Source organism: Lathamus discolor, chromosome 3, assembly GCF_037157495.1.
Source record: "Lathamus discolor isolate bLatDis1 chromosome 3, bLatDis1.hap1, whole genome shotgun sequence".
Lineage (NCBI taxonomy): Eukaryota > Metazoa > Chordata > Aves > Psittaciformes > Psittacidae > Lathamus > Lathamus discolor.
In genome coordinates, this window is record NC_088886.1 from 5,724,701 (window position 1) to 5,746,727 (window position 22,027).

Genomic DNA, 22,027 nt, shown 5'->3' on the forward strand with positions numbered 1-22,027 from the left:
AATTCAGAACCAGGCATGTTCACCACCAAGATGTTCATGGTGAGAGGCAACAAAACAGAGACAAGCACGAAACAGGAGCAGATTGCCTTAAGAGGTTCATATACTGGGATCACTGTCATGGTTTGCAGTTAAATCTAGAGGGTGCTCTGTGCTTATAATCTTAGCTTCTCTTTTGCTGCTGTTGAAATATTGGATGTGTACTGCGTTTCCCAGCCAGCAAAGGTCCTATGTATGGAGAGGACTTTTCTGTAAGTGGTTTTTCGGTTTTGGTCATAGACAAATGATTAACAGCAAAATCAATTGTGTCAAAGGTTGAGCAAGCTATATCACATAACCGCATCTTGGGTTCAGTGTGGGGCAGAGTCATTTGAAACAAAAACTAAGGCAAAAAAAGGCAAACAAAAGGCTTTGCACAGCCTAAGCCATCTTTCCTAACAGTTTGTCCTCCATGTTTAGAGGACAGTTATTCACTAGCTGTGTGTTCAGTAACTTTGAGTGAAAAAGCTGGCTGCCTGGAACATAGTCTTTTTACTGGGAGCAGATTCCTACAAGGATTCAGTTAATGTGCTTCTCTGTGTTCAATTGTTATCATCAAGCTGCCAAACTAGAAAGATGCAGCAGCCTATTGCTTATTTTGCAGAGACATAGCTCCACAGTCAGAATAACGTCATTTGTAAGGTAACTATGGCACGTTAAGAAGTGCAGTACTTGGCCAAGTAATGCTGTGGTTGTCAGGTTTGTTTTGTATTAGTGAATATGATTGATTGATATAGCATCTATCATTCACTTAGTGAGCAAATTAAAATGTATTTATTCTTTATATCGCTAAAGCACGCAAAGACTTATTCCAGCGTGAGAGACTGTGCTGCTAAAAGCCATAGTTGCACACACAGAGTGAGACTGTGTCTCTGCAAAGAACTGCTTGTCCAGCAGAGGAAGGAAAATGCAATTGTAGTCATCATTTTGCTTAGGGAAACACAGATTCAGAAAACTTGTGTCCCTCTAAGATGCATATTTTAGGTTAAGACTGATTAGGAAATTGAAGGGAAAGACTGTTGTGTCTCCAGAATAAAGCTGTACCTGAAGTGAGAAGAGGTGCAACAGGCAACTGAACCCTGCAAGGCTTTGAAGACCCTGAGCTTCCTTTGAAAGCCCAACTGAACTGATGGGAATCAGCTGTTGGTAAGTTCTCTGTCCCTATTAGGACCATTTAAGAGAGCAAATGACTCAACATTATAGCTAGAAAACACCAAGACAGTTAATTTGATACCCTGACAGGTCTTGCTTCCAAGGGCTTAGGACTTCGACTGCATGGAGCAGTGAATCTCTATGGAAGGGCCCAGCCAAGGCTGGGGCTCTTGGCTTCCACTGCAGCTGTAGCCCGAGTGAGGGACAGCAAAGCCCATCTGGGGATGAAGGCTTTCCCTGAGCCATGAGATTGGCTGCTTATGCTTCATGCCTGGCCTTCCTCTGGAAGACAGACATGAAAAGAAGCAATAAATGATTTTGCACTCCATTCCTAGAAAGCCTTTAGTTTACTTATCACTTCCCTCTTGCCAAGACTCGAGTGTGTTTCATTTGTTGAAATACTCATTCTTCCCCATCCCTTGGAAGGAGCATTACACATGAAAGCGTGAATTGCTTTGAAGTGGATCTCTGCTTCCTTCCCACTTGCCTGCAGAAAGCTGCGCGCCAACAATTGCAACATCCACCTTGTGAATGTGCCAGGTGGTGGGTCATCTGCTGTTTACAGTGTGCAGAAACAACCTGGCGATCAACCTTTTTCTACCTGAATCGTTTTCAAACCACCCCTTGGCAGCCAGAACAGGAACGGTGATGGTTCCAAATCACCGATGGTACCTTGCAGCGATGAGCGCAGCACGCACCACTTTTGTTCCATACACTGTCACGCTGTTGCTGCTTTACACCCTATTCTGCATCCTAACTGTTCATTGCTTTGGGTAAGTGAATGTTCCTGAAGAAATGTCTGTGAGGCTCTATGATACAGAGTGAAAATCAGTGCAGACTCTGCTTTCACATTGTGTAACACATAATTGCTGTCTTGAGCGATTTCTGTATTTCTAATGAACAGCAAAAGATGCCGATTTGTGTAGTAGTAATGTAGTGTAATGTGTCTGCCTTTAGAGGAGTAAACCTGTTGGTAAACCTGAGATGACAAATCGTTGTAATGTGGAGTTCTGCTTGCAACATGCAACCTTTTCCTGTGCTAGCTGCCTGCCAGTGTGCTGGAGAGACAGGGCTTTGTTTTCTTTGAGTACATAAATGGCAAGAATGTGGCTGATAGTTGTTTCTTTCCCTGCTAGCTTAATTCATTTTGCTCTTTTAGAGGAATGTGGTCAGTCAGTGACTGTAATCTTTGCAATCTAACTATTTTTTCCACTGTCCTCTGGATTTTGAGCTCTGATTTCATGCCTCAGTGAGCTGATGAGGTTTTGTACTTCCTATATTCCGTGTGATTTTTAATATGCAGTAATGGGAGAGCCCCTTGCCAGGCACTGAATCATACTTGAAGCTTCAGATGATGCTATTCCTTGTCTTGGTGGATGAATTGGGAGCAGCACTGTTGTAGTTTACTTTGTCAAAGTAGGTATGAAAAGAAACTAATTGTCAACGTTTCACTAAAGCTTCCCGCTTAGATTAGGTGCTACAAGGAAGCATTTGTCTGGGACGAGGATTTAATCAGAAATACTGAATCTGTCAAAAGAGCAGGCAGCATTTTAGCTGTGGCATAATGGAAACCTGGGAGACAGTTGTCGTGAGAGGGCGAGAGGGGACTGGGATTCAGGTTCATTACTGGGATGAATGGGATTATTAAGTCAATGATTATTGTGAACTGAGAATAGAGTCTAAGACTAAAGGGTTTGGCCAGCTAGAGAAAAAATGGGCTGCCCAGCAAAGGGAGGTGTTTATGCTGGTTATGTGCTGAATGCACACCAGCCCTCAGCATTGGGCCTGGTGTTTGGCACAGACATGTCTGACCTTGGAGCTGTTTATCATGTGCAGCAGCGAAGTACCAAAGTCCTGCCCATATAGCGAGCAGCAGGGAGCGATGGCACAAGAGCAGCCACTGATGGTGCAGATTTTACTGCTGGCCACTTGGCCACGTTATTTGGTAGGGCTTGCACAGCTTGAGATAAACCCCTAGGTTGGTGGGGACATGGATTGAGTTTCCATGCTAGATCAAACGCATGTGCTGGAGTCACCCCTGATGAGTGCTTTGCAGACTTACTCTTGGGCAGTGGGGTCTCCTCTTGGGTATTGAAGAGTGGATTGGGTTTCATATAGAACCAATACCAGCATGAAATCAACACCACTACTGAATACCAGTATGCATCAATACCAGTACTGAAATCTAGAGGCTGCATAGAAGATCTGATGATGTCCAACAAGCGTTAGTTCTCTTTAGCCGGTAGTTTTGCCTATAGGTAAGCCAAGTTGCTCTGTCCTCACAACTCAGTGATTTCGCAGCCTGAAGCTCTTGTGTCATTGAATGCAGTGGTGAAAAAGACTCCCTTAACCTCAGCGGTACCAACGAGAGCACGGCCAACAGCAGACATGCCCGGTCCGTGAGCGACCTGCTGCAGCCTCGTGATTGCACGCTGTCCGCATGGTCCTCATGGAGCCAGTGTGACCCCTGCCAAAAGAAAAGGGTGAGTGTTTGTGGTTTAGGCGCGAAGCCTGAGAAACCAGGAGGCAAATCCTTGTCTCTTTTGTCCGTGGGGTTGGGCAAAGAGCAGGGAGCTGCCAAGGAAAGCCCCGTGAGGTGAGACTGTAGGCTTTTCCTTTCAGGTGGCTTTTAGCTCTTCAGCTCACCACCCCCAGTAGCTCCAGGCTCTCTCACTGTCCTGATAAGGAGGTGTAAGCCCAGGCTTTGCAGTACCTTTCTGTCCAACACAGTCCTCTTCCAGCGTCAGTGGAAAGCAACATCCCCACTAATGGTCCCCCATGGGACCTGGAGATGCTGCCTCTCAGGATTAAGATGCTTTTTCTTGTCTGCAGTGAGCATTTTCTACCTAAGAAGCCCCGTCAAATGAAAGTAATGATCTCAGAAGCATGGAGAGCAAAATCCCCATTGCTAAAAAGACCTCTGCTAACAAGTTGGAGAAGCCATTCCCAGGCTTAAGCAGGAATAACCAGTGATGGGAGTTGGGAAGAGCGAAGCTTCATATCAAAGAGTTAATCTGAAAAGCTGGGGGAAAAGGGAGGGCTAACATATTGGACGGAGTAATTGACTGCTTCACAGCAGTGTTGTGGGCGGAAAACATCCCTAATGATGCAGAGGGCCAAGTAAATACACTGACAGAAAATAACAAGGGATGTCGTTACTAGTGCTAATTGAAAGAGAGGAGCTGTAACCGAATCCTTCCTTCCTCTTGCAAATGCCCGCACTACTCTGTCAGCCTCATTTAAACAAACTGTCAAAGAAAAGCAAACTTTCCTTCATCCCTTGCAGTCCTCAATCCTTCCTTAGTAGAATTGAAACTGTGGCAGATCAGAAACCTTTGAGATGAGGCACGTTGCGAGCGTCGCACTTCCTTGCCGACACTTCTTTTTCTAGCATGACAGAACTCTTAGATCAGATCTCCCAACACAAACGTTTGTTTTTTTAACTAGGGAAGCGTAAAATTCCCAATTTCTGTGCACTTTGAGTCAATGTTTTTTATTTCATCACAGTACAGATTCGCCCGCCTGGAACAACCTTCTCAGTTCAATGGAGATCCCTGTGATTACACTGATAAAGAAACTGAAGACTGTGTTACAAATAATCCTTGCAGGAATAAAGTCAGATGTGATGGGTTTGTGTGTGCAGTTACAGGTAAGGACTTAGGGGGTGAGGAGTGGTGGTGCTCAGGTGGCTTCTCTGAGACCACGACACTGAATTTTCTGCTTCTACAAGAGTTTGTGGGGCCAAAGAGATGTCAGGAGTTGACCTTGGTCCAGCCATGTTTATGCTGTGGTTTATACCATGTTTATATCAGTGATTTTGAGTGAGCCATCAGACAACATCTCTCAGTCTAAAGCATGTCTTTAAAATCTCCGAATAGGAAATTAAATCCCAGTTATATCAGCAAAACCTGTAGTGTGCTACAAGTGGATCCAACAGCAACAGGAGAACATGCATTCTTGACACATGCCCAAGGGCGTCTTTGACACCATGCCCAGGAGCACAGTGGGATATGATGGTGGGCCTCATGCCATTTCCCTCCATCCCTATTAACAACTAATTCCTCAGGGACACTGTACCAGCATGGGAAAGCAAGACAGCAGTTAGCTGTACCCGAAGGACAACTCAGTAATTATGTACATGGGAGGGGGGAGCGAAATAATACCATATACAAGGTATATGAACAAGGTGAACCATCTCCAGCATGTGTTCTCAAAACTAAAAGATTTTAGCAACAAAAAAAGTGGTTTTTTATACCTTTAATGAGGGTGTTGCTGTTTTTGATAGGTTGAACAAGGAATTAGGAAAGTTTTTAGCCAAACTGAGCAGGTGGAGTTTGACAAATCAGTGCAGATACATACATTATACGGCCATTCATTACAGAAGTTTTATGTTTCTAGGCTCTGAGTCAGGGTGTGTGATAATAGATTGTTTTATGAGCAATTTACACCTTGCATCCTAGGGAGATGCATTCCACAGAGGCTGCTTTGCAATGGGGATGATGACTGTGGGGACCAGTCAGATGAAAAGAACTGCAAAAAAGTGTTTAAGAAATGTGACCAGAAGATGGAGCAATACTGGGGAATAGAGAATCTGGCAAAAGGGTAAGTCAGTGACCTTCATGAGGTGGTTCCTTAGTTAGGGATAAGAATGATCTTATGTGGCTGCAGACATAAATGTTGAGCAGAGAAAAGATGCAGCAACTGCTGTATCCAGGAGTTAGGATGTGACAGCCTTTGGGTCCTGGTCCAAAGCCCGATGGGAAAATCCTTATTGACTTTATGAGCCTTTTGGAGAGGAATGAGGTGAGTAAAAGTCCCAGATATACCCCAGGGCACTTGTGCACCCTGTGGAGACCATCAGCTCAGTTTGCAAGTGTTGTGCAAGGGCCTGTGTGAGCTCTTTGTGTTGCCAAAACTTGGTGAGTAAAGAGGGAAGTGTTGACACTGAAGGTTTCTCTGATGTCTATGGGTACTTGCACTTAAATGAATCATTGGGAGAGTTTCTATAATCCAGTTATTTTGCACAGATGAAAATACAGTTAGACTTTGGCCTAATCCAGTCTCTGGGAAGTAGGAATGTCCCATCCTTTAGGAATTGAAAGACTGCTTCAAACTGTGATTTTGAAATAAAAGCAAAAGAAGGTTTGTTAAAATCTGAAGATAATGCTATATCATTCATTATAGTGACTTAAATCAGCATCTTTGAGCAACCTGGTCTAGTGGAAGGTGTTCCTGCCCATGGTAGGTTTGTAACTAGGTGCTCTTTAAGGTCCCTTCCAACCCAAAGCATTCCATGATTCTATGATCTTGGATTGCCTAACACTGAAACCTGGTTGGTATTTTTGGATTGGTATTTTTGTATTGGTTTGGGGGGAGGTCAAAATTCCTTGGATTTCTTCCATGACAGTGAGAGGTTGTGGAATTTGTGTCCTTTGTGTGAGTGGGGTAGGATTAACCTCCATGCTAGCAAACTCCAGCTTTGTGGGGATTAAAATCCATGTCTGAATTGATCCAGCTTTTACAGGCTAAAACTGTGGCAACTTTCTCTAAGATCAGACTGTGTGAAAAGAGTTTTTTTCTCATTCTGCAGGAAAAAAAAAATGCTTTTTACATTAAAAAAAACCCAGAAAAATCGTATTGCCAGGAAAAAATGATAATTTCCTTCTTGCTCTCTGGAGATGCGGCTGCTGCACGTCACTGCTAATGCTTTGTACTGCTGGGTTTAATCAAAATTAAAAATAATGTTGGACAATTATAGGAACACGCTTCTCATCTCTTTGAAGCTACAGTTGCTCAGTAATTTGCTTTCAGTGGCCTTCCCTTCTTTCCAGCTGATTCTAAAATTAGAGTTAATATTTTACAGCTTCGGAGTCATTATCGCGCCAGTCCCTCTCCCCAAAATAAGGAGAGGCAGATCTAAGGGAGAACTGGAGCGCTAATGGCGAGACAACATGGGCTATTAGCAATTTATCTTCTTTTTGGTGTATTCTCATCTAATGACTCTCGTTACTGTTTGGGGGTGAGTTTGTGGAGGTGAGTGCCATGTCCTCAGCTGTGTGCTACGAGGGTGATGTGTGGGGGTCCTGACAGTGAGCAACAGGAGCAATAGGAAAAGCAAATGATGGGGTTTAATCGCCTCAGCTAAAAAGGTTGCACTGCTGCATACTTTCTTAGGTTAAGATTACTGTCCCTTATCCACTAAAATCAAACAGAAGCTTCCCAGTGTTTTCAAGGACAATTGCTTGAGTACCTTTATTCGTGTTCCCTCTCCTGACCTCTGGCTGATCTTTGACCAACCTGGCAAAGACTAGGACTGATAAACCAGAACAAAGAAAGGTGAATTAAAAATAGTAAGGATTAATGACATGGGTTGGCAAATCTGCCTTTGAAGATCCTGCTGAATGCTGCTATACTAGTGCGGGCATTTGGGGATGCTCAGGGTGGGCAGCCTGGTGGGACAGGGGCTTGGCTGGTCCAGTTCTGCTCTTCCCAGAGAGTTCCAGTACAGGCTACGAAAGTTGCTGGTGCTGGTGGCAGGAATCTCTGGTGTCTCGTTTGTAGCTGGGTGGTGAAAATTACCTTTCGTATTCATCAAAGTGTCCGAATTTGACTCTCTTTTTCCTTGTTAGTTTTTCTGGAGCAACTGGGTTGGTTGGTCAGGGAAAAAGGCAAAACTGTCTTTTGGGGTTTCAAAATAAAGAATCATAGAACACAGGATAGTTAGGGTTGGAAATGACCTTAAGATCATCCAGTTCCAACCCCACTGCCATGGGCAGGGACACCTCACACTAGACCATGTCACCCAAGGCTCTGTCCAAGTATGAAACAGGGAGCCCTCAGCCAAACAGAACAGTGTTTTGCCATTCTCAGCCAAAGCATTTGATATTTACTTTAAAATAGATAATAATCTTAGCATTTTGCTGTTATGCTTCATGTGCAGGTTAAATATCTTCACAAACAACTTGGAAGGATTAGTTCTTGATCACAGGTACTATGCTGGGGGATGTTCTCCCCATTATATCATGGACACAAGATTCAGAAAGCCGTACAATGTAGAAAGCTACACACCAGAGGTATGTGTCAGATTTGCCTGCAAATATGCATGTGTATATTCCAATGGATTTAGTGTGCAATACTGATAAAGCTTCATTATTAATCATTTTATAAAGCATCACAAAATTCATGATACCAAATGGAATGAGACTGAATTTAGCCCTGCTTCTAGAACATCATCATACCCCATGTCCTCCTCTCTATGAAGTTAGACACATCCCCTTACAATATCCTTGTGCACTTGAATAGATGGAAGCGCGTCTTTCATGCAAGATGCGTGTTTTCTTGGACCTTGTCATTGCAAAAACTGAGCCTAACCATCCCGATGCCATCTGTCCAAGAGGGCCCAAAAGCCACCCAGCATTGCAGAGTGCCTCAGGAGCCAGACTGGGAAAGTTGTCCTTGTGCAACAGCCTAGGATATAGCCACATACCACATGCTTTGTGTGAAAGCTTCAAAGCTATACTTCAGATGTTATATATTTGACCTTAATGCTTTTGATGACATAGCATGATATTTTTGAGTGTTGCCCACTAGGAAACCTTTTCCTTTTAGGATTCATACTTTAATTGATGCCTGCATCCAAGATTCACCTTCTTTGCATGAGATTGACATACTAAGTAAAAGCCTAAGGTCATTGCAGTACAGAGGAGATAGTAGCATTCCTGCTGCGGTAAATCAAGTATTCTTGAAGTACCAGTGCTAATAATAATAGTGCTTCAATTATACAAGGCTTTTCATCTTCAAAGTGCAAGCATTAATTCACAAGTATATTTGTATCTGTATTCCTTCCCTGTGCTTCAGGTATACAACTGCTATGCAGGAAATTAGATGTGTTGTTTTTTGCTTTGTTTTTAGACCAAAGGCAAATATGAATTTACAATGACTGAATACGACTCCTACTCAGATTATGAAAGCAGTGTCCTGAAGGCAAAAGCTTCGCAGTCTAGCTTCAGCTTTGGTATAAAAATACCACGAGTGTTTGAACTTGGTTACAATTCAAATGACAACAGGTTCAAGAAGTTCATACAAAGGATGAAGAGGTTTTCTTCAACTGTAAGCACTGCTCCACTTAATCCTCTGCTAACATGTTGTCTGTATGTGTGTATCGGTCCGGTCCTCATCCTCAGGCTAGCAGCCCTGACTAGGGTACATTAAATGCTTCCTCTTGATGGGACTTTACAGTTTGTGTTGGTCAACTGTTTGCTAAGGCCACAACAACTTCATCTGTGCTTACAGCACTCGAGAGCTTTTCTAATCACCCGTCGGCCAGGAACCAGAATGCTTGACCTCCAGAGTCAGCCACAATCAAGTGCAATCGTCCATTGTCCTGCTGGGCATCCACATTTGGATGTTTGTAGTGAAGTCATTTAGAAAGAAAAGAAACTAAAAAGCCACTTCAAATAACCTCTCTTCCATACAATGGACTTGCTAGTAGATATACAAGCGACATTGCTAACAGGGTCTTGGTGCTGTACCCTGGCCATGGGATGCAGTGCACCTTGCCCTGCCAGCCATTAAGAAGTTCTTACCACTGATGCCAAAGCAGTCTGGCAGGTCAGTGTGTATAAGCAGCACAGTGACTCCTCCAAGGGAATCTGCACAGGTAGAACTGGGGTTTAGCTAGTGAACACTGGAGCCCAAGGTTCTCTCTGCCCTATGAGTGAGTTACAGTGACTAGTAGAGAAATATGGGGTGAAAGAAGGGCATATAGGATTTCTGCAGTTCTAGAAATCCCGTGAAACCAGACTGTGATGTGGATGGCTATTGTCATTCACACAATATGCATCTATTGCATGGATGATATTCAGCAGTGTCTGTGCCATCATTGCTGAATATCATCTCCCGCATGAAGAGCCATCCCTCTTTTAGGGGCATCAGCAAGGCAGGAGCTGTTGCTTCAGTAAATGGTAATGCAAACAGCTAAGCCAAGGTGTTCAACTGTGGGGCAGCATTGACAATAAAGTAAAACAAAGACTGCTAGCAGGCCTTCCATAGGTTTAATTTTACACAGACGCATCCCATTTTACTTTGGCTGATGTGGTCTGTCTGCTGAGTACATCATTGACCACATCATTCAGCACAACACAAAATAAGGATGGCACAATCACTTCCAGTCTCATCTGCAGAGATTCGGTCGTAGCTGTGATCTGAGGCACACTTTAAGCTGACTGGAGATGCTTTAATCTATAACTCCTAGGACTGGTTTATGAGATTTAGTCTGAGGTAGTGTGCAGCATCATTTGATTTCTCTTTTTTTATCTGTTATTGCAGTAAACAAACCTAGCTCTTGTCAATGCTTTAATAGTAGCACTGATCTATGTCTCTCCCTACAGTATAAAGTGCACTCGGGAATGGCAGAGTATTCCTTGTTGCTATTAAACTCGCATTTGCTTCCTGCAAAGAGGCATTTCCCATGACAAGATCGGGGTGTGTGAGAAGCATTTGCATATATCCATAAAGAACCCCAATACTAAGTCTTGATTTTATGATCTAAGCTGCAGAGTTCTACATTGACATCCCCCCCCCCCATGTGCTTGTCCTGCTGGCCCCCCAAAAATGGACGCTAAATCCTTTGAACATAACAAAATGCCTCTTCTGTTCCTGACCTTTATGTCAGAATGGGGAGACATAATATTTATCCCTGTACACATACCTAGACAGAGACATATAAATACATGTGTGTTTGTGTTTCCTTTCTTCCTTTGAGTTTCATTAATGGCATATTCTGTGAGACACAAATATTAGTTTGGATCAGAATTCCCATTTCACATATAAATCACCAGGATTTTAGATTTCATAATCTTTCAGGATAGCTTGTGAGAGGCAAAGGCAACATTATTAGGGGTAGAGCAGTCTCATGGGATGCTGCTTGTGTCCTTGCACCCTGAATCTGGCAGAGCAGAGCCTGGAGCCTCTGGAGCCCATGTCCCAGTCATGCCCTAAGTCATCACCTTAGATCTAATGGGTGTCTCTCCCTTCTGCCCTCTCTAATACCCGTCAGAATCCTGATTTTCAGAAACTTTGCTACTAAAAGGTTTGGTTTTGCTAAATTTAAAGATTTCCAGTTGCAAACTTCAATTAGTAAATCCTGACCAGCATTCATTATTTAATAGCAAATAACTACATGCTGTCACAAGAATATCGTCCCTCAGTTCTGGATTCTTCTGTGCCTCTGTGTTTCTTGTAGTCCAGCAAATTCATTCATGCCCGTTCTGAGCTGGCTGTTGCTGCTTATAAGCTGAAGCCCCGAGCCCTGATGCTGCATTACGAGTTCCTGCAGAGACTCCATCAGCTCCCATCAGAGTACAGCTATGGGGAGTACCGAGAGCTCTACAGGGATTATGGCACCCATTACATCACGGAGGCTACTGTCGGTGGCATCTACGAATATACTTTAGTCATGAACAGCAGTGAGCTCCAAAAGGCAGGTATGTGGTTGTGAAGAAGCTTTGGAGCCAGCTTTATGGTGGGAAGACCCCTCTGCAGGCACCCAGTGATGGTTCAGGTCTGAGGTCAGGAAACAGACATAGTGGAAAAAGGAGTCAGCATCTCAAAGAAAGCCTGCAGGAAGTATGGGAGTAAAAGTGCTTTATGGCAGTGAATAAAGAGCCTGGTTTTCAAAGCGTGCTCAGCATCATGGGCTTCATCTAGCTCTCAAGCTCTGGGTGCTGCCAGTTCACAGAAAAAGGGCCCTGTAGCAAGTATTTTAGATGACACGTTTTGAAGGCTGACAAGATGTTGAGATGAATGAGAATCGTGTAGCTGAATGCTTTTGTTAGCTTTGAAAACCTTCACCCAAGTTCTTTTTCCATTGCTTTTCAAATGACAGTTTTGAAACACCTTTCGCCTCGAGAGCTTTTCCAGCATGTAGGAAACAGTAAATAATTTGCTGGGTGACTCTTGTGCCTGACATTGCTCTTGCTCTTTGACTCTGGCTTCCTTTTCTGCGAGAAATGATGATTGTTGTGTAGGACAGAGCGCGCCGTGTGACTTTAATCAATAGCTGCACTCTCTTATTTATTCATTGGCATGGGAGTGAGTAACTGCCTTCGCTGTCTGTTTGCAAAAGCATTTTGTGGACTCTGCTGTGTGTGACTCAGTTTGCTCTCTGCTGTCTAGGAAGTTGCTTATTCCGTAGTTAGATACAGCCCAGAGGGACAGAATTTAGATTCAGAGTTCAGATATTCAAATCATTAGCGCTGCCCAATTTCTCAGCTGTTGGTGTGGGCCCATCACAAGCTGTGTTCCTTTGAACTAATGTGAATCACTATTTGCATGAAAATGCTACTTGTCAGCATGTGCTGACCCAGATGAGGATCCTACAGTAGTACCAACATTTTCACACTACCCCCAGTGCTGAGCTGAGCTGTAAGTTCTCACTGGGGATTGGTAGGTTTAGTCTGAGAATACAGGTTTTTCCCTTCAGATCCATTCTGTTTGTACTGTTTGTGCTGGAAATCAAGTCTTCTTTTGCAGATGGAAAGAAATTCTCTGTGAGGGTGTCGAGGCGCTGGCACAGGGTGCCCAGAGAAGCTGTGGCTGCCCCATCCCTGGCAGTGTTCAAGGCCAGGTTGGACACAGGGGCTTGGAGCAAGCTGCTCCAGTGGAAGGTGTCCCTGCCCGTTGCAGGGGGTTGGAACCGGATGAGCTTTAAGGTCCCTTCTGACCTAAACTGTTAGAATCATAGAATCATAGAATAGTTAGGGTTGGAAAGGACCTCAAGATCATCCAGTTCCAACCCCCCTGCCATGGTCAGGGACACCTCACACTAAACCATCCCACCCAAGGCTTCATCCAACCTGGCCTTGAACACTGCCAGGGATGGAGCACTCACAACCTCCCTGGGCAACCCATTCCAGTGCCTCACCACCCTAACAGGAAAGAATTTCCTCCTTATATCCAATCTAAACTTCCCCTGTTTAAGTTTTAACCCATTACCCCTTGTCCTGTCACTACAGTCCCTGACGAAGAGTCCCTCCCCAGCATCCCTATAGGCCCCCTTCAGGTACTGGAAGGCTGCTGTGAGGTCTCCACACAGCTTTCTCTTCTCCAGGCTGAACAGCCCCAACTTCCTCAGCCTAAACTGTTCTATGATTCTATGTAGTATCGAACGTTACATCCTATAGTTAGTACTTGCACTTCTCTTACATATAATCCAATATGCCAGATGTGGCTGTGGTTCATGTTTTAATGCTTTTAGTGGGAAAGGCAGCAGGAGAGAGGTCTGGATTGTGCTGTACAAGGATGTCATAAAATAGTGGTTCCTGCCCTCAGGTGTACATGACTATGAACATTAATAGCGGCCATCCTATGTCAACCCAAAACTCAGTGCGTCTTCTCTTCTGATCTTGTCACTGGCCAATATCAGATGTATGAGAAGAGCATAAGAACAGGACAGGCATACAGCCGTACTTGTATTGTGAGCTATGTAAACTCATGTACAAGCTCATTTGTATCATCAAGACATGAGTTTAACTAAAAAAAGTAAAGAATTCAGGGAGAGATGGGGGATTACAACAAAAAAGCAGAGAAAGAAACGAGATACTTGAGTGTCGTATCTGGTGTTTCACCATGATAACTGCTTAAATGTTCTTGAGTGTCAGGTCAGCAAGGGCTTTGGAGAAGAACATAGGAAGGATTTGCAGATTTTTAAGGCAAATTCTTACATGTCAGGAAAAACCACTGTAGTAGGGCTTTATGGAGAAACCTCCATGAAACAGTTATAGTTCCTCTGGCAGCAAAGGACTGGAGATGTGAGGTAGCAAAGGGAGGAAAAGCTGCTTCATCTGGTACTCTGAATAAGCCTGGCTCCTGATGATGCGGATGAGTGGTGGGTAGTCCTTTGTCAAAGACATGGTGTTTAAGTCACAGCCCAGGCTCCCACCCACTGCAGCTCTGCATAACCCCATGCAGCTGGGTTAGCAATTAAAAGCCTCCTCTTCCAGCATTTACCTTGCTTTTCCCCTTGGTTTTGGAGTTCTATAAAAGGCAGAGATTTAATTTCATTGTATATAGATCTGTGAAATATCCAAAAAAAAAAAGCTTGTTCATCACATCTTTTCTTCCCAAAGGAAAAATATTTATCAGCTCCCATTTTCTGTGTAAATGGACATAAAGCATCAAACACTTGTATTAAAACACTCCAAATTTTTGGTGTCTGTTTAAGGTTTTTCTTTGAGTGATGTCCAGAAATGTGCACAGCGTGGCTTTAACATTGGTGCAAATATATACAGCGTCTATCTGAGTCTTGGAATAACTGATGCCGGCTGTAAATCCCTTCTAAAAGAGATTGGAGGTAAGCATGAAGCACTTCTCCCATTTAATTTCTAGCATTTGTCATAGTGAAAACAAGATTTTGTGGTCTTGCCTGCTTAGCAGAGGTGTAGATGCCTCACAGCTTGGTTATTTGCTTGGTAGAGAAGAAATATCTGCTCAGTGTCCCAGAGAAAAGTAGGGACAGGTCAACCGTTACCCACCTGGTTGGTGCTGTGTTATCGATCAACCCAGCTCTCAGCAGAGCAGCCCAGCATGCTCCTTTTTGCACCCAAAAAGAAGCCCAAATGGGGAAAACAGGGAGGTGATGGTGTTGTGGAAGCCTCAGGGGAAGCTGGGGGTGTTGCAGTGGGAGGAGGATGCAGCTGAAGATACACAGAGGAGAACAGGCAGTATTCATGGTGGTGAGGAGCATCGGGCTGCGGAATGACCTGCAAACTTACAACCATAGGGGGGAAATGTAGAGTCAAGATATAGGGTGCAGGAGAGGAGGGTAGAAATATTGCTGCAAGGAGGGCACAGGATATGCAGGGTAGGAAACCAGGCTTCAGTACCTTTTTCTCTTCAAGAGGACCATTTTTGCCCTCTCAGTGGGATGGGTCGTATACAGGGGTGTTTAGATGTTAGCTTTTATCTCAATATCTTGTATTCAGAATATCAGTATCTTGTACTAGGAAGAAGCTCTTCCCTGTGAGGGTGCTGAGGCGCTGGCACAGGGTGCCCAGAGAAGCTGTGGCTGCCCCATCCCTGGCAGTGCTCAAGGCCAGGCTGGACAGGGTCTTGGAGCAAGCTGCTCCAGTGGAAGGTGTCCCTGCCTGTGGCAGAGGGTTGGAGCTGGATGAGCTTTAAGGTCCCTTCAACCCAAACCAGTCTGGGATTCAACTACAATCCACAAAGACATATCTGAGCAGAGCTGGCCACTTCCTGAATGCATTTTTGCAGACAGCACCTCCAAAAAACAGTATGTGGAAGACTTCATCGTCCTCGTTCGTGGTGGAGCAAGTGAACACATTACCTCATTGGCTTACAAGGACCTGCCAACTGCTGCACTCATGCAGGAGTGGGGAGATGCTGTACAGTACAACCCTGAAATCATAAAGCTAAAGGTACTGTACCCGTCACTTCATTCAGCCTCGCTTGGCAGAGCAGCTTGGAGAACTCTGTGCTTGAGTAAACAGGATTTAAAGAAAACAGGGAGATTTATGGGGCAAATAATAGATGTATGTAATGCAAATTAGTTTCTCTAAGGCTGGGTGTTCAGAAAATCAAAGGTGTGATGTGTTGGAAGTATGTGAAGTAAACAGCTTTAACCCTTCTAACTTGGTGATGCAGATGTGGTCACTTGCTGCCTACCAAGTAGATCAGACGATGCATCTGCTTTACCCGTGTATCACTTATCAAATCATACGTATCTAGCAGCTTATATTTTATAAGAACTTTTTTGTTCTTGAAACTTCTGCCTTCTGTGAGCACCAGTGACTATACAGCAGCAATTCTCTCTGGTTCAGAGGGTCAGGTAGTTCACCATCCATGCCTGGGTGTTCGTGCAGCTTAGCTGAACCTTAGAAATACAAGTTAGGTTTTGAAAAGTGAAGGGGGTTTGATCCTGAAGAGGTTTAGAACTGCAAGGCACTGTAAGAGTAAAAAGTGAGCAGAAGTATGTAGCTATTTTGGCATTTATATTATATATTATATTGGCACTGTTAATGTCAAAATAAGCTCACTCAGAGTGAACAGTACAAAGGTGTGAGAAAATATCCTTTTAAACAGGAGTTTGGACTGGTAGTGTTGGAAGTTAATTCCATTATTGTCTTTGATTTAATGGTGAAACTCAATTTTAGGCAGCAAATCTATTTGTAAAAGGTGCTTGTTTCTCATTGGAAATCCCGACATTACGTTAAAAAAAAGAGATGAATTCTGAAAAACTAGGAAACAAAGCACAAATCCCTGTTTTGGAAACACAGCCAGTGCCTGCCTAGCACTTGCTGCAGGAGAGGTGGCTTTCCCAAACCCCTGGTGTGCTGTGGATTGACCTTTCAGAAGTGCCCTGGGATGTCTCTGGGCAGGAGACCACAGAACTGCAACCGTCTGTGCTAGATTGCACATACAGAAAACGCTCCCACAAGAAAGGGTGATGCTCTTTGTCTTGCCTGGCATCAGTGACCAGGCTGCCCAGTGGACTGATGTAATTTGGATTTGGTTATCTATAATCCTTCATTTCCATACCAATATCCCTGTGGGGCTTGAAGATCAAAAGTACCAGCAGAGTGTGACTAAATGTCAGCCCAAGAATGCTTAGTTAGGGAAAACTAAAGCAAATCAGTTCATAAATCATCTGCTGAAGGGACTTGGCAGGTCACTCTTAGTGTATTTCCTCATTTGTATGATGTGAATTCAAAAGGCAAAGTATGGATCATGTAATTGATGAAGAGAGGATGTGCAGCAGGAGGAAATGAGTGTTATCTTATTGAAACATTCTTCTATTTCTTGTAGACTGAGCATGCCTCTGGCATGAGTGGGTGACTGGCAATACTGAGACCATTCTTTAACTTTCCCTTGTTCTCAGGAGAAAAACAGATGAGCAGGTCGAAGTCTTGTTGGTCCCTACTGCATGTTCACTGTTTTCTGCACCCCCGTATCTTCTCCCACCGACCCCATCTGCAGATGAGGATCACTATCCTCTCCCTTCTGAAGACAGTGGAAACCCTTATCTTGGCTTCATAGAGAGAAATCAGCCTTGAAAAGTGAAGTGGTTGTAGTGAAGGTGCCAGTTTGAATGCCTGTGACCATGTGCCTCTGGCTGTGCTGTGTGGCTGTAGGAGGAATGAAGGAGATTCTTGTGGATGGGTTTGGGAAGGACGTTCTGTAAATCAGAGTGAGAGAGCACTCAGGAAACATAAGTTTGAGCAAAACTGATTGGAAAATGTCAATATCAAAAGAATGGGTATGAAAGGACTTAATGAAACTTCTTTGTCAGTTTGTTAACTAACAGTTGGGGCTGTTCAGCCTGGAGAAGAGAAGGCTGCGTGGAGACCTCATAGCAGCCTTTCAGTATCTGAAGGGGGCCTGTAGGGATGCTGGGGAGGGACTCTTCATCAGGGACTGTAGTGACAGGACAAGGGGTAACGGGTTAAAACTTAAACAGGGGAAGTTTAGATTGGATCTAAGGAGGAAATTCTTTCCTGTTAGGGTGGTGAGGCACTGGAATGGGTTGCCCAGGGAGGTTGTGAGTGCTCCATCCCTGGCAGTGTTCAAGGCCAGGCTGGACAGAGCCTTGGGTGACATGGTGTGAGGTGTCCCTGCCCATGGCAGGGGGGTTGGAAGTAGATGATCTTAAGGTACTTTCCAACCCAAACCATTCTATGATTCCTGTAGTAACAGGACAAGGGGTAACGGGTTAAAGCTTAAACAGGGGAAGTTTAGATTGGATATAAGGAGGAAATTCTTTCCTGTTAGGGTGGTGAGGCACTGGAATGGGTTGCCCAGGGAGGTTGTGAGTGCTCCATCCCTGGCGGTGTTCAAGGCCAGGTTGGATGAAGCCTTGTGTGGGATGGTTTCGTGTGAGGTGTCCCTGCCCATGGCAGGGGGGTTGGAACTGGATGATCTTGAGGTCCTTTCCAACCCTAACTGTTCTATGATTCTATGATTGTATTTTGTTATGCATTTGCAACTCCTTTGGTGTTATAAACCAAGGGAAGGATCCCTGTGAGTATTCCGCATGTCACTGGCTTGTTGTTTGCAAGGTTTAAGGGAATACTAATGGGAAACCTGGAGCCCTTATTTCCCTCTCCAGCTGTGCCACCACCGAGCCCAGCAATGCTCACACCAATCTTAAGTCTGGATTTCAGTGCAGTTTCTTCCCTCCCTGTAGGCAGAGCCGCTGTATCAGCTGGTGACTCCAACTGACTTGGCCAATGCAATCACAATAAAAGAAAACCTGCGACGGGCTCTTGATGAGTTTCAGATGGAGACGAGTTCTTGTCGCTGTGCTCCCTGCCGCAGCAATGGCATCCCCTTTCTGCAAGGTGGGTGCATTTTGCGCCTCTTCTCTATGAACGAAATGAGCTGGGAATGTGTGGGGAGTGAGTAAGGTTGATAAGTGACCTGCTCTTTCGTTTCTCCTGTCATTTCTTTTCCAGGTAATTAATTTTTTGTATCTAAGTTGGTCTTTTTCTTCAGTGCCACCCATAAGTAAAGCTGGTAAAGTCAAGGGATGTGTCTTTGTAAATGGGGGTGACCACCTGTATCAATTTTGTGGAAGAATTTGTTCCTTCTCAATTCTGCATTAAAAAAAAAAGCCTTGACATCTTTAAGTCTCCTCCTTTGCTTTTAAGACTGCATCCGTCCTCCTAGAGAAGTGACTACTGTCTCAGCATTAATTAGTGTTTGTAAAAGCGTTTTGAAGATGAAAAGCACCATACAAGTGCCAAGCGCAGTTAGCACCATCACCTCCCCCCACTTTTAATAGAAGCTGTCCTCCTTTGTAAGGAGGTTGTGATTTAAAAATGAAGGGGAAAAATAATCAAATTGAATGAAAACTGCACTGCTTAAACAGAGAGATACAATGTGATGAGAGCTTCTAACAAAAGGACCATTTTGTCAAGTGCCTAATTCCAATCTGCATCTGCAAAAGTCCTGATGAGAATCGTTATCATCTAAATGTATCATCTAATGCAGAAACCATCCTTTCACATACCAGCTAGTTGATTGTAGCACTTAAAGGATTTGTCTCGTGATTACCCTTGTTTAAATAACTTTTTAGGAGTTGAGTCAGGTTAGAGTTTCTTTTAGGATCTTCTCAACAAGAGGTTTAAATGACCATTTATTTTCCTAAGTGGGAGCTCCCATTCTGCTGTGGGATGCACATCCCAGCCCTGGGCAGCCAAAGCAGGGTTACATGGACTTTTCCTCTGCACAAAGCCAAGCTGGAATGCTCCTGTCCTAGGTGCTCATTCTTGATCCTGCAGTTTGCTGCCTCTCAGCTCTACCAAGGTAATCTCTTTTGGAGAGGAGCAGGGGAACTCTGTGGTACCCTGGCTTGCTGAACTGCTGCACTGATGTAGTTGAGGTTGAGCTGCAATAGCAGCGATGGCAACAAATGACCAGGAAGGTGAGAGGGATAGCAGGGTAGTCACAGCTCCCTGCTTTATTGCTGTTTTATACTCTCACCATTACAGAAAGATGCTGATAATTCACCTGCTGTCCCTTACTCGCAGAAGATGAAGCCCTGAAAACAAATGGGCATCTGGAGGGAGCTGTGACCTGAAGTCTCTAGTCCCACCATCTCTGCTTACTTTCAGGAACCAAGTGTGAATGCCTGTGTCCCCTTGGCTACAGTGGCACTGCCTGTGAGATCAACGAGAGAAAAGGTAAGATGGACCCCAGATCCATGGAGACAGTCCCAGGTATACTTAGGAGTGTCCAGGGACAGGGATGGCAGCTGATGGATGGGGAGTAATGTGCTGTCTGTCTCTGCTATGCCCAGCCCAATTGACAAGGTGTTAGGGTCCTGCAAAGGTGACAGATATGCTTTGCCTGTCCTCTTCTATATTTCTTTGCCACTCACAGGGGGATGGCTTTGTTTTGCAGTGCTAACATGCATAAATGTCCCTGGCATTTGTATCAGAATACAGAATACAATCCACGACAAGCCTCAGGTTTCCAACAGTTCTGTTTCTTAAGTTTTTCCCTTTGATACAGCCAATATGTTGCAAACTGTTTTCCCCCAGATATGCTACCGTGCATTTTAATCTTTAAATCTTATTATGTTGTTTTGAAGCATTTACTAATGCTTCTTGGTCACTTTTCTAGCCCTGCTGTCTTCCAACTGATGCTCTTAACTCCTAGTTTAGGATGATCGGTGGATTTAATCATTTTGTTTACTTCTTCCAGCTCGTTAATTTCGGTGCTAAATAATACCAGATCTCAGGCACCCAGAGCTCTGGCACCATCCCACAATTTGATGTACTGCATCTATCATGGAGCTTTGTTTTCAGTCTGTTATCCAGTATTCATTCTGTATGTCTGTGTCCCAGCTAAGCTTAAAACACTTTTCAGCCAAGATTTCACCATGCAGAGGGTCAATTTTGTAGGTGTTTCTAAGGAATTCTATGGAACTTTAAACTGTGGAGTCTCTTACACCTTGTTCCAGTCTGCTTACCACACGCATAATCGCATTCAACCCTCCCAAAGACTCACATCCATCCACTTGTCAACATGTAACTTCCTTCCTCATGCCCCTTTCCTCCTTTTATGTATTGTCTCCAAGTTCAGCTCCATGATTCTCAGGATTCTGACTTTATGTCACTCACATGGCCAGGGCCCAGAAGAAACGGTGTAATAGGAAAAGCGATGGATAGAAAACTGAATATTCAAGCTGTTGTTCATTGAAGAAGAACGTGCTAACGTTTTCCCTAGCAGCTCAGAATGTGGCTGACATGAGTTTAGTTGCTGTTTTTCTTACCTAGCCTTGACTAAGTCAGAGAGAGAAACATCCTACAAGCAAATATAAAGCTAATTGGGTTTTTTCCCTTGTCCTTGCTGTATAAAGTATAGTTTGAATGAAGACCAGAAATATTGAACAGAGGATTAACATCTTTAAAACAATCACTCGTTGTTGTTGACTCAAGTATATTCTTAGTGCTGTGGACAGGGGCAGAGCTGTTTGTATTAAATGTGATTCATGGAAGCTGACAGCTATTCCCATGGAAAGAGCTGCTCTATTCTGACAATTCTTTCTGGCTTTGGGTTCTTTTTTCCAGATGCTGCCATTAATGGAAACTGGGGTTGCTGGGCCAGCTGGTCTCCATGTTCAGGAGGTCAACAAACAAGGAGACGACAGTGCAACAGCCCTGCCCCACAGAATGGTGGCTCATCATGCTCAGGGCCTGATGCTGAGACTGTTACTTGCTAGAGGGAATCAGTAGGAACTTGCATAGAACTGATGAGCAGTCTGCAAATGGAGTGGGAGAATGTCATCTGACTGGCTTATTAAGTTGGCCTCAATCTGCTTATGAGTCTCGCCCAAGTGCATTGAAGCTGGAAACACTTCAGAAGATGTTGGGAACTGGATATGTGTTATAAATCACACCTTCAGACACGCTTTGCAGCTGTCTCATGGGATTGAATGTGCTTACTCTCCTTAATAGTTTTACTTTTCTTTGTTTTTATTGCAATGGGCTGAGACCAGCTTTATCTCCTGCCTTCTTTGGTAGCTGCATGATTTTAAATTCCACTTGTCTTGTTTGTGAAGGTTCCTTTGAGATAAGGAAAGACTGTTTGATCTTACGTGCACCAGAACGTGCCCTAATATGGAGCTTCTGTGAAGGCAGCTGTGTGATGTGCAGCAAAATACAGCATATTAAAGTCTAAATCTCAACCAGCACAGTAGTATCTAATGTGACATTTAGAGCTGCTGTGCCTCATACCCCAGTTTCCCAATTTATTGTATTTAACTTAAAATGTCCGTTGTATTAGAGATTGTCTTGAAGGAGTGAAAACTGAATTGGGA

General features: G+C 44.1%; 1 protein-coding gene across 2 annotated transcripts; it reads left to right on the plus strand.

Moving 5' to 3' along the window:
• The first annotated feature begins 1,780 nt into the window (after positions 1-1,780).
• Positions 1,781-21,948, plus strand: C8B (complement C8 beta chain). Of its 2 annotated transcripts, XM_065673243.1 has the most exons (12): positions 1,783-1,961; positions 3,518-3,671; positions 4,696-4,837; positions 5,649-5,790; positions 8,129-8,261; positions 9,100-9,297; positions 11,432-11,672; positions 14,411-14,539; positions 15,460-15,623; positions 18,389-18,542; positions 19,818-19,886; positions 21,279-21,948. In XM_065673243.1, the coding sequence occupies exons 1-12, from the start codon at positions 1,837-1,839 to the stop codon at positions 21,428-21,430; spliced, it is 1,803 nt and encodes a 600-aa protein (XP_065529315.1). In that variant the 5' UTR covers positions 1,783-1,836; the 3' UTR covers positions 21,431-21,948. The 2 variants fall into 2 exon arrangements, with proteins under 2 accessions (XP_065529316.1, XP_065529315.1); XM_065673244.1 differs by lacking the exons at positions 19,818-19,886; positions 21,279-21,948 and adding an exon at positions 18,657-19,099 and having other exon boundaries at positions 1,781-1,961.
• The last annotated feature ends 79 nt before the right edge of the window (positions 21,949-22,027 follow it).